At 39.1% G+C, this 13,554-nt stretch overlaps 1 protein-coding gene across 2 annotated transcripts in view; it reads left to right on the forward strand.

Moving 5' to 3' along the window:
• The first annotated feature begins 8,078 nt into the window (after positions 1–8,078).
• Positions 8,079–13,554, forward strand: part of LOC145684178 (uncharacterized) — a 54,297-nt gene continuing 48,821 nt past the window's right edge. For both annotated transcript variants that reach the window (XM_081756185.1, XM_081756184.1), the window contains exon 1: positions 8,079–8,346. In XM_081756185.1, the coding sequence (XP_081612311.1) occupies positions 8,209–8,346 (138 nt within the window). In that variant the 5' untranslated portion in view covers positions 8,079–8,208. The remainder of the gene's footprint in view (positions 8,347–13,554) is intronic.

Genomic DNA, 13,554 nt, shown 5'->3' on the forward strand with positions numbered 1-13,554 from the left:
AACACCTCATCAAAGGGGATAAATTAGGTCAAAAACCTCCGAAATTTGACTTTTTGGCAATTTTTTACCCATGAAAGGGAACGACATAGACCCCCAATACTGATAGAGGTACATACTGTGGTCCTAGGCTACCATACCAAATTTTTAGATTTGGCAATTTCCAAAATTAAAGGGGGGTGGTCCTATGTACCCCTGCCAAAATTTAGGGGGTGGGCCATGGTACCCCTGCCAAAATTTAGAGGGGGTGGTCCTATGTACCCCTAGGTCATTGACCCCGGCCAGGGACCATGGGTCCTGAGGCAGGGACCCAGGGGCCAAAAAGTGTCCTAAAGTGCAGCCCATACTACTGCGACAATAGATGATACAGTAGGTAAGCAATTAGTCCTACCCACCGCAACAAACCGTCTCTCTATTTCCTGGTGTAGTTTCTGAAACCAATACTATTATAAAACCCAACAAAAGTCGGTTAGTTTCGAACTCCCAAAGAAATTTCAATACAAGAAAGATGAAAGAAGAAATATGAAATGTGCCCTACAGTAATTCTCGCTAAAAATTTCCTTCCCGACGAGGAATATATCTAAATAATCGAACTCAGATGTACCGAGAAAAATTTCATGGATCAGTGCTAGGCCTAAGAAGTTTTATGCTTAGCGTTTACTTTTAATACAAAGCAAGTTAATAGTTTTGGAAAAATATGGATTATGGCTGTAGCTTTGTTAAATAATAATAATAATAATAATAATAATAATAATAATAATAATAATAATAATAATGACCTAATAAAACTGAATTACCTTAGATGGTAATTTCGTACTTGAAAAATCATCCTGCAGATCATCCCTGAAATTATTACTGCCTTTTTATTCAGTGTCCAGCCGCGGATGAGGGTTACGCTCGTCGCCTTGTAAGCAAAGGGTCACGGGTTCGATTCCAGGTGCGGACACAAGTTGTTCGAATCTCATGTTAAGCTGCAACTCCTTTTCTGCTCTCTTTCCTTTTTGATTAAAATATTTCTCTTTGGTTGAGATAGAAAAAAAGAAAAAAAAGGAGATGGAAAGAAATTTTACTTTTTTTCCAAAAATCAGAAAGATTCCATTCAATTCTTTCTGGCTGTACTTTTATTTCTTTTTAGCTACGTGAAATCAGTGGAGGTGACAATACTAATGAGCTCACGAATGTAGGTTGACACTACGGTGAAATTTTTCGGCAGTTGGAAACGCTATCTTTGAGCAGACAGTTTTAGTCACGTACAAATGGATCGGCAACGTTCTAGCAGCCATTACGCTTATCGTGTCTTCCCCCTTCAAGTTTGAAAAACAAAAACTAGCTATTAAAAGGTAATTACATACTTTATAAGGAAAAGAGAAGTTATGAAAATTATTTTTGTATCGTCGGTAAATATTTAACATTTTAAAAGATAAACTACAGTAGTGAAATCTGTTCTCTTTAAGGGGGTAAGTACGCAGAAGTAAAAGCCCATAAGCAGCCACAGTACAGACTAAACGCTGGACGAGCTATAGGTTGGCGTAAATAGGACATTATGCAGTGACGATCATGGTTCCTTACTTTCGAAAATTGCGAGAACTTCCAGGTACAGACTATATTCAGAAATTCGATGGGTGGGCAAAGTATAGTCACTATTAAATACTCGTATGCTGAATGGGAATGCCACTAAAATAGTTATGCGTAAATTGAGGTAAATTTATCACAATATTTTTGATAAGTAAAACAATATGGGTGGGCCCATCTTTGCTCCTGGGAAGAGGGGTTTTTCCCTCTAGTGAGGGTTAATATATTTTGCCTTTCTTGCCAACGCCCTAACATCCACGTCAGGAGACGCTACTGATATATATATATATATATATATATATTAGGGTGGCAACCAACTATATGGGAAAATTTCGAAATTTATTTGAACAGAATCTCACCCCCGAAATTTAATCTTTTTGGTTACTTAAACATGCGTGCAAAATTTCATTCAAGTATTTTAATAATTAAAGGTCGCTCAACGCGCTCAAACTTATAGCTACGTATACGTTGCTTAAGCATTACATGCGAAACTCAGCGTGTCTTAACGTGGATCAGGCCAACTTTTTCTCTTTGAAGTACAGTTTTCACACTTACAGTATATGACCTCGGATGAATTCACGGCGTATTGCAAAGTTTGGTGATGATATGTTTAGAGGTTTCATATATAGGATGCATGACGAGTATATTACATTGGACGCATTTGGCGTCATTTGACTTTCTCATTTTACCTGAGATTTTATTCTCAAACAGCATTTATTACAATTATTTGACATTTGAAAACAAAATACAATGTGAAATACACTTTAGGAATCATGAGTACACTCTGGGAAAGTAATTCTATTAAGACCTTGGTCGTTATATTTCTATTCTTTCCAAGGAGAATTCGCTGAGGGACTCTATCTCTTAGATGAGATTACTTTCTAGAAATAAATCTTGGAGAGAATCGACGGAAATTTCTGGGGGATCGGAACTTAACCACATGTGTGCATTTCACGTGCTTTGACACAACAGCATCTAACACAGGATCACAAAATGGAGCTTGTACCCTGCTGGAACAGAAAATGCAGAAGGATCTGATTAGAGTCCCTTGCAGGCATCACGTAATGGAACTCGTTGCAGCAAGAGTATTCGACATGGTTTCCGGTGTTTTAATGAGTCCACACAGAAAACTTTTTCAATTTTCTCTGAGGGATGGAACTTAATTGACAAGCTGAAGTTCGATACCGGAAGTCAGAACACCAGATGTATAGAAGATGTCGCAGAGGTTTTGACCACAGTAAAGTAAGAACTGATATCTTTCTTGAAGCAGCAATTGACGCACTATCAACCCAGAGATGGTTAGAGAGAACTTCTACAACTTGTTATCATATTTCTTGGCGAAGTTTTTCCAGAAGTTATCATATTCCACGTTCCTGGGGCCTACCATCGTGCACGATGGATGGCGAAATTGATTGCCTAAAGATCTATCTTTTCCGATCACAGTTTCACCTTACATCTCGTGACTTCAACATACTTGTCATTGCAGTGCATTTGAAAGCATGGTGTATTCCTCTCCTCTTGCGCTTTCAACTCCAAAGAATAATCTGAATATCTTAAGACGCATTTATTCCTATAAGAATGTTAATGCAAAAATTGCAGCAGCAGCAATGCGCAGTTTCTCAATTCTATGATATTTGAGCAAACCACTTATTGATCTCAGTTTCTTTGATGCTGAAGTCCCTGCAGCAATGAAGATAGACATAATTACAGCGTTATTTATGGATGGAAGTGAAGAAAAACTCGTGCGCTTAAGATATGAGGAGACCACGAAGGATAAAGCCTTTAGTGACTTCGTTTACAGGAACACCAGAAAGCTGTTTGAAGCACTGGAGATATCAACGGATTTTTTTTTTATTAGAAAACCCTGAAATATGGGAAACGAATGATAGTTTCCTTCAGACTCGAGAGTGTGTAAACGCTCTGTATGTTGTAAATGATCTAGCAGAACGAGGGATTGTATTGATTCAGAAATTCAATGAAAAACTGACCAATCAGGAGGATCAGACCCAATTTCTTGTTCCAAGTTGTAGAGCAGCACAGAAAGAACTTTCCTCACATCAAGTAAATTCATTTTCAATCAAGGCATTTTTTATTTCCTATGTTGAATATACTTTCGCAAACTTAAATACTGAAAAGAATAAACATTTGTAAAACATAAATATTACTAAAGGATGTTTCCAAATATATTTTTGAATTTCTTAGTATTTATATGTGAATTTTCACATTTTAGTGGTTTTAAGTCAATTTATTGATTTGTTGAGCGACTACTAAATATTGTGTAATTGCGGGACCGCGCCAAGGTTGGACGACGACAAGCCTGGACACTTTTCGTGTCCATGCTTGTCGTTGTCCAACCTTGTCGTCAGCGACCCAAAATGAGATATGTCAAAGCATCTCGGGGTCGATCCCGACAAGCCTGGACACCTTCAGGAATGTGCCCAGGCTTGTCGTTGGCCAACCTTGTCGTCAGCGACCCAAAGTGAGATGTGTCCAGGCTTGTCGGGATCGACCACGAGCAGCTTGGACACCCCAGGAATATGTCCAGGCTTGTCGTCGTCCAACCTTGTCGTCAACGACCCAAAATGAGATGTGTCCAGGCTTGTCGGGATCGACCGCGACAAACCTGGACACCCCAGGAATGTGTCCAGGCTTGTCGTCAACGACCCAATTTGAAATGTCTGTTCCAACAAACTCTATCAGTTAAGGCGTTTCCAGTTCATACATACATGCTCTTCAATATAGAGTTGCTTGGCTCGCATCTATATCGCTATTGGCTGATTCTCGCCAGTCAGCTACTGCCCTCTACTAGAGGCTTTTCGAATTATTTTAAATTTTATTGAAAGAGATTATTATTATTTACAAAATTTTCGTTTTACTTAAATAATTATTAAATGGGATGTGTGCCCTTGTACATAAATTTTCGCCGAACTGAGCTGGCGCCGATACGGTGTCGTCGAAACGTAGTGCCCCCAAAGCCTGATGGCTTGAATAGGTTTGAACCCTCATGTCTGTGGTACTTCTTACGATTTTTATGAATGTCACGGTGGTATAAAAATAACACTGCAGTATGATCAGAGAGAACAATTGCCCTTGTACATTGATAACACTAACTGCCCTTGTACACCCGTACAAGTGAATAAACAGTTGTATTTGTCAGATCTACGTGCTTTGAATGCACCAAAGCGGCCCATTGGAATGTGTCCAGGCTTGTCGTTGGCCAACCTTGTCGTGAGCGACCCAAAATTAAATGTGTCCAGGTTTGTCGGGATCGACCACGACAAGCTTCGACACCCCAGGAATGTGTCCAGGCTTGTCGTCGTCCAACCTTGTCGTCAACGACCCAAAATGAGATGTATCCAGGCTTGTCGGGATCGACCACGACATGCTTGGACACCTCAGGAATTCGTTCGAGTCTGGCGCAAGAGGATGAATTGAGAAGTGTCCAAGCTTGTCGTCGCCCAACCTTGTCGTTGTCCAACCTTGTCGGGAGCGACCAAAATTAAGTGTCCAGGCTTGTCGTCGTCCAACCTTGTCTGCGTCCCGTAATTGCTTCAAAGGTTTTGTAATAAACATTTGAGATAAAAAGAGACAAAATTTGACCCTGAGGCCATACAAAATGCGAAAGTGAATTTTCGTTGCCACTCTAATCTCTCTCTCTCTCTCTCTCTCTCTCTATATATATATATATATATATATATATATATATATATATATATATATATATATATATATATATATATATATAGATAGATAGATAGATAGATAGATAGATAGATAGGTATAGGTATTAATGAATTAGACCGACAAACTGAAACATGTGATTCCTCACATCAAAATTTCATATGGACAAAAGGAAAAAAAAAAGTTCATATGGGCCCGTGGTCAAATGTGCATAGTTTCGGAGCTAGAGCTGTCCAAAATCGCGAGAAAATGAATTTTGGGGCCGAATATTTCCAAAACTATTAGCTATTGAGCTGAGGCGGCATGTTACTGTCTTTAGACTTGTAATCTGTTTTATCCAAAAGTGCATAATTCTGAATCCTTCAGTGGCGGAGCAAGGGTGTTTCCCACATGAACTAGGGGTTTCGGATATTCCGTTAGGACAGATGGGTCCGATTCATGACTGTGGAATAACGTCCCACCAAGTAACAAATAATCGTTGACAGAACATCAATGTTTTGACCAAAATCAAGATGGCGAAGGATTTGTGGTGTTGTGAGTGGTTGCATAACTAGAGCAGGGATTGAATGCAGTGAATAGAAGGAAACTAAATAAAAGCAGTACATCTTCACGTATATGACCCACAATCATTACTAGGGATGGCCAGAACCGGTTCCTGATGGAACCGGTTTTCGGCTCTGAACGGATCCGGTTCCGGAACCAAGTTTTTCAAATCCAGGTCTGAAACCGGTTTCCAAGATCCAGTTCCGGAAACGGGTTTTCGGATCCAGGTCTGGAAGTGGTTCTGAAAACCAGTTCTCCAAGAACCTGTTCCTCGCGGAACCGGAATTTTGTGGCCATCCTTACGCTAAACCCGACCTGCTGGCAGGCTGTGAACAATGTGCTAAATGAAATGGTGGAAGCGACAGGCAGGCCCCCAGGCGGGGGCCGCTTGTCGCATTCGGCTAAACAAACTGGGTAACTGGCAAACTCATTGGCTAAACAGGCAAACTCATTTGGATAAACACCTACTGGTGGACCAAAAATTTTTTCTGGGGACCACAAACGAGTCTGGGTGGGGAGGGCACAAACATGTGGTCCTCTTTGCAGTGTTTTGCAGGGTTTTAAATTTTGTGCCTAATTTACGGGTCTTTGGGGGCTTTCGGATCCTGGTCTGGAACCAGGTTTCCGGATCCAGGTCTGGAAACGGATATCCAAGAACCGGTTCCGCCGGAACTGGAAGTTTGTGGCCATCCCTAATCATTACCTGTGTGCTAAAGAAGATAGATATTAATAATACGTAATAAGTACGAGGGAACTTCCTCCACTACTACAGCATTCTGAAGAGCGAATATAAGTGGATCGTAGGCGAGACGAGTTCGTCGAAGACGAGGCGGAGTATGATGTATCTCTTGAACACAACAAAAATCACCAGGGGGTCGAAGTGAGGATGATCAGGAACCACTCGCGGGATAGCGTAGTACGCGATTTGAGATTCACCAGTAACTTCATCGTCACTAGAATATTCACTATCACTGTCTTCACTATCTTGCTGAGGTTGGTCCTCTTGATTGTCTTCTGGTAGTTCATCTGGTAGGAGGTTTTGGATGTTTCGTTGTTGATCAAGGAAAAGGAACAATAAACGTGGATCACGAGGGGACCACTTGATGTCTTTCGGCTGAAGATCCAAGTCTGTGATGAGGTCTGTGAGGGGATCATACGGTTGCATAGGGGTCTGCACTTCCTCCAGGGCCGCATCTTGAACTGGATCTTGTGGCGCATCTGGAGTTAGGAGGGGAGTTCAGAAGTCGATGATATCGTTCTCAGGAGGTTGAGGTCGAGGAAGCATTCTTTGAATTCGTCGTCTTCGCTGTTGTGAAGGCTGATTGACGAAAAAAAAAGGCTGCGGGTGATGCACTACCAGGTCGGGAACGGGAATATAATTAGCGTTGGCTGCCGCCGTTCATCAATCGAATTGGACGGCGATAACAAATAAAAATACTCGTTCGCGGAAGAAGTTTTTGTCCTCTGAAGACAGCTGATCGACAAATGAGTAGAGCATAAGGAGTTCCCTGGCTTCAGCATAGTCCGGCGGCCGAGGGTGTTAACATTGAGATGTGACTAGGCAAATCAAACTCCTGTGTCGACTTGGCTGGTGGTTGTGCTGGAACAGGACGACGGATTCAGTGAGTGCTCTGACACCATTAATGAGCTCCGTTGCGGGTTCAAGGTGCTAGTCCTCATCACGAGTAGTCATAGGTGCCATTTGCGGGATGTTGAGTGCGTGGCGACGTAGCGAGGCTAAGATGAACACTGCGTTAAGAGTAGACGGAAATACTGCGGTAGGAGTAGCAGCTAATGGACCCAAAGGTCGATGAAATTCAGATTGACAAACACAACAACGAGTGTCGTTGTCGGGCGATTGGACGTTGGGACGATGATTGGACTCCATGGCTAACGGATTCACAATCAAGGTGCCGCGCACAAGATTTCCCAATTCTCCTCGAGCTTTCGATACCAGCAGATTACCTCTAACAGTTGAAGGAAACGGTGAAGTGGGTGTAGGTTTTTTCTTTGTGAACTTTTAAGTTTCATGTGTTTTCTTTAACATTTTTGTTTTCTTTGAAGTGATATTGATCATAAAGTAAAACATATATGTTATAGAAAATGGAGATTATTGTCAAGGTATTGTGACATACAATTATATATATAAGAGAGAGAGACGGAATATCACAATTTTTAGCCACTTTTCACCCAGATTGGAGTCATTTCACCTATTTAGTGACTTTTTGCGTCAATTTTTGGCAACACTGATTTTATGATAGTGGCAACATTATCTGATTTCATTATTCATTTGTTCCGTAAAATCGTGTGTCGTTTGTTTTAGTTTTGAGTTGTTGATGTTTACGTTTAATTTATTTTAGTCTTGTTAATTCTGTTGTTTATATATATACGTGTTTTATTTCCATTTTAGTAATTATGGAATCTGCTTTTCCACATAACACCTGTCGTTTGTGTCTGCTTCACAATAAGAGTGTTATAGAATTGTTCCCTCGAAATACCAGGCAGAAGAGTTCTGGTTTGTTGGATATGATTAAAGAGGATTTAAAAATAAATGTAAGTTTTGTAATGAATCACTTTTGATAAGCTCTATGTTTTACATTTATATGCATGGTATTATGTAAGATTTTAAATTTCATCAGTAAGGAGGTTGTTTACCCATAATAACATAGGCTACACATGAATAGTTAGTTCCATAGCTGGCCCCCAAAATTTACGGAGAAATTGATACAATTGTACGAAATTTAAACATTAGGCAAATGAAATGATAACATAGGTCATTACTGTGCATGCACTAATTACAAAGAAAAATGAAGATTAATCGTAGACTTTATAAAGATGTGTTGTAAAAAGCCACATTAGGTAAATTGACAATGATAATAGAGTATAGTATATGACAGTATCAGGGTTCGAGTCCTGGTACGTTCCCGTGAGAGAAAACCATATACTACAGTCCTGGGTTCGATTCTCGTATGTCCCTATCTGTTTTCCATATATAACAGTACTGGGTTTGATCCAGGTACGTCTCCCTCCCTATCGGGATGAACCCTTTTGTTACTGTACGTGGTTCGTGTCCTACGGTCCCAAAGTGGGCTTACGCTTTTACTATGGTCTGGGGTTCGACTCTCCACCGTTCGAATGTCTTCTTTAGCATTTACCAGTGGGTTGGATCGACCATTAAAACCAATCATATAGCCGTTGGACAACAGGTTCAGAGTTCGGTCAGAACGTTACGGGAAACCGGCACAAAACCAACTCTAATTGTATTCTTTGGCGCTGATGCAATTTATTAATGTATGAATTACTAAGTTGCATAGGCGCTATTCACTCGTGCTGTAAAGGAAATGAATTAGGTTGTTCCTTAAAATTAACACATGTAAATTTAAATCATAATTATTATTTTGAAAGGATACTCAACTTTTGGATTTTTGCTTTTAATTCACAACACTAAAACTTTATGAACAAATAATACATCACTTTTATGGCACTTCAAATGAATACTTGGTAATGATAATTATATTTTGATTTAATACAATTTGGGCCCGTTGATTATCGAAGACGCGGTTGCCACGAATTATTGGTTAGGTTTCGTTACATTGCTGATTTTACACCTTCACTAGCACTGTTCGCTTACTTTCACACTGGAAGAGGATTATATGTTGATTCAAGGAGGATGTCCTGCAAGTTGTGGGTTGTTTCCCTCTCATCTTCTTTGCGGTAGATTGAATGGTTTGCCGTTCTCCTGCTCCATGCTGCCGAAACAACTTTTATCCACACTTGATAAAAGTATTATTTAACGTTGCTCGTTCATTTCGATAGTTCGTTCTAGTTTCTCCCAGCAACTTCACTAAACGTACTTATCAGACTCTTCATTATTGCTGTATTTTCGCACTAGCTAATTCATTCGTGGTTGCCGCTTCGTGTGTGTGTATAACACTAACTTCTCTTTCCTTTCGTCTCGTCTTGTTGCTAGGCAATAGTGCGCTTTGCTTCGCAGTTAGGTGATGTCAGAAGCTAAAAATAACTATGACAATCCATGCATTGGAATTTTTAGAGACGACGTTTGTCCATTATGCTGGATTTTAGCTCCTAATATGGGAAGGAGAGGGGAACTCTGCGATTTCCGTCGCAGTCAAAACCCGCATACATATATGCATATTCGTTTGTTGGCTGAGAGAAAAATTCTTGGGAGCACTATTATGCGAGGTTCATTTAAAAAGTTAAAATTTTCTTCTTAAAAATTGACTGAGCTGAACCGTATGGTTACAAGTAACCGTCATGTAGGATGCAGTATTCGTAGGTTTCGTAAAGAAAATTTCCCTCAAACTGTCAAAATTTTCCCTTATCAAATTTTCCCTAGTTTATTGAGTGTTCAATTCTCATGACAGAAGTTACGTGATAAGATTAATTTAGCTATATTAGGCCATAAGGACGTAACGACCACATTTGGTTTTGCTTATATTTTTTTGTTTTCCTTCACTTTATTTGTTATTATTATTATTATTTTACAAAAAATGCACACAAATACATCGAGCCAACAACGAGTGCAAATTATGCTACTTTGAACATACATACACGCGCTATTGCTATTACATTGGTTTCTTTCTAAAATCATAGAAAAAGTTTGGCCTATGTCTAGCAGAAGGGGTCCAGCTCTTTTCTCGGTAAGAGTGCACTTTATGCCGAACATTCATTGGAACCGATTCCTCGGAACAGTTCAGAGATCAGTTCCCAAAAATAATCCCATGAATCGAAGCAATCGTAATCTAACTTCACCAGTAAACTAAGATATAACAATGATAATAGATTACGATTGCTAACCAAATAATCTACCACGCTCACCAAGAATTTACTCTTCAATTACAAAGGCAATATCCTTGACAACTGATGGTAAAATCTTCCGAGAAATCAGTTCAGGTGAAACGGTGACTATCAATTTTGAGATCTAAATGGGGGGCTGCCGCTCCCCAAACCCCCGCTCAATAACCAGTAAAAGAACTATACCACAACTATAAATCTAACGTAATACAGAAAAATTAACTGCAAAAAAATAAAGTAACACTCACCACTAATTATAAATCAATCCAGCATGACGAAGAAAAATGAAATACATTTCACCAATCGAACAACCAGCAGCAAAGCTTCTCTTCCATAAGTAATATGCAAAATGAAGCATTAAATTATCAAAACTATAAGTTAAATTTAAATTACTCTTTAAATGCAACCACACATTCTCGATTGACTGTGTATGTGCACCAATCTCGGAATCAACAAAGTTATGCGAATGATTCACAGTCATATGAGTCCACCTTTGCTTATCCAAACCCACGTACCCCTTCCAATAATTAGTAATAATAACGCAGTCAGTATGTAGATGCTTAGAAATATATTTTAAAAGGGAATCCTGTAAATCATCCACATCTCCTGTAAATTTTACGTGCTTCTGGACCCCTTCTGCTAAACACTACCCCCTACTAGTAACCTAGGAAGTGAGCAGCTTATAGAGGAGAGAAAGACATAGATGGACTCTATCAACACTCGATAGTTCTTTACAACGTACCGCATCTTCGGGGTTCAGTGTTGTCCTGTTGTATGAAAGCATGAATTTGTAAAATCTACAGAAAATAAATATGTGAATTGATTCAAGAATAGGATTGTATGGATAATCAAAATATATTGTGACTTTAACTAATTAACTAACCCTATGGCCTATGGAACTCGGAGGTTCAATGCCGCGTTCCCAAAAGCTCTCCACTGACTTCTATACCTAGCTAACTGCATCCAGTTTCTACTTTGTATTCCAATCTCTGCGAGATCCATCTTAATATTGTCCTCCCATCTGCGCCTAGGTCTTTCTAATGGTCGTTTTCCGATTGGTCTTCCAGTCAAGACTTTGAAAGCGTTTCTACTTTCTTCCATTCTAGCTACATGACCCGCCCACCTAAGCCTCCTAGACTTGACGACCCTAACAATGTTGGGTAAACCATATAAATTATGTAGTTCCTCGTTATGAAGTTTTCGCCATTCCCCATTCCCGTTCCTCTTAGGTCCGAATATTCGTCTCAGGATCTTGTTCTCAAATACTTTCAGTCTATGTTCTTCCGTCAGAGTATTGTGACTTTATCTCTTGTATGTATAATATGGTAGAAATACGAAATATATTGTATGCTCTTTACGGCTGAGCATAGAGAAATGTTCCAGTTTCAATCCTACAAAAACGCACGTAAAACAGTAAAAATTGTTAAGTTGAGTTAGGTTACGTTACCTTTCATTTAACTTCAGAATTCGGCTTGTACAGTTTCGCAAGCATCAAAATATTCCGCGTTTTGCAAATACTACCAACTTTTGCATATAATTTCTTGTATTAAATATAATTAAACTTCCAACCTTACATTCCTAAAGATCACATAACTCTAAATCACCATTTCTTACGTTCTTCCTCCTGTAATTTTTCTTAAAAACGGAGAGGCACCACTAAAGTTAACCCTTCATTACCATATAATACTCCATAAGGAAGATATGATGAAGTAAAGCACCATGTGAATGCCGTCTACAAAGTGATCATTATAGTGTCGGAAAGTTGTGCCAACGCAAAGCATGTATTTTTATGCCATACGAAGCATTTTCCCACTATCCTCATTTATGTGTATGCCCACCGTAGCCAACGCGCCTACATGTGGGCCCCTTTGCAATGGTCCTGCTCTGACTTGGTTAGATAGCATTTGTGGTGTTTGGTGGCCATCTAGCATAAGTTGGTGTATGTTTTAAAGGTAGTTCGTATTTTCTGCACTATAGTTTTTATTTCAAGCTATATCCTCCGTCAAAGTGTTAAGATAAGGAAATAAGTTTATAATTCCAGTGAAACATTATTTTCGTTATTTCTGAATATGACAGAGTTTGTAACATTTAATAGTTACACTGAATAGTTGAAATGTCCCTACTTTCGCGCGGTAATACATTGTGGATACATATATATTTAGTGAAGAAGAGAGAAAGGAGGAAATTAACATTTATTTGCGAAATATTATTACAACTGAAATAGGGAAATAAAACAGGAATAGTAGTGAATAAGGTATATCAAGATATCCATAAGTAATTAGGAAAATAACTTTTAAACAGCTGTATGTTCCTTCAATCACGTGGGTCCATCAGTAGCCTCTTGGCCCATTTGTGTATGTAAATTTTAGTATTCCGTATCTAAGTTAAGGGCACTAATTATCACAATGTGACACTGTGGAAGAAGTACTTAATAGTAACCATGTCACTTCCCCTTAATAACATACACTTATGCTCCACAAATAGGGTTACCATGTTTTAGATTTTGTTTGAACAATCCCAATTTCGGAGAAAGTGTCCCGCCTCCCGACGCGGCTCCCACGAGATTTTAAAATGTCCCTATATTCATGTTTATTGATGTGGTTTGTATTATTATTATTATTATTAGAATTTATTTTCCATATTAGTATTGCAGGGTTGTTACGCTTCGCTTTTCCAATTTTTATTATTACGTAATCTGTTTATAGTAATACACACTTACCATTGCAGTCCTTGTACTATACGGTAACAGCTACATGTTAAGGCTCACAATCGAATTGTTGACTTTGTTCTTGTTCTGTGCAAGTTAAATGGGTAAGTATACGTTCAACGTTTAATTTAAACGTTTGAATTTGCGTAGGATACGTGATAGTATAGTTCCATCACAGATAACGTATTATGTCCCACTACACTTCTTTGCATAGTTCTGATCCATTATTAAATGCGCTA

This window comes from Thermobia domestica, chromosome 4, assembly GCF_964235325.1.
Source record: "Thermobia domestica chromosome 4, izTheDome1.hap1.1, whole genome shotgun sequence".
Taxonomy (NCBI): domain Eukaryota; kingdom Metazoa; phylum Arthropoda; class Insecta; order Zygentoma; family Lepismatidae; genus Thermobia; species Thermobia domestica.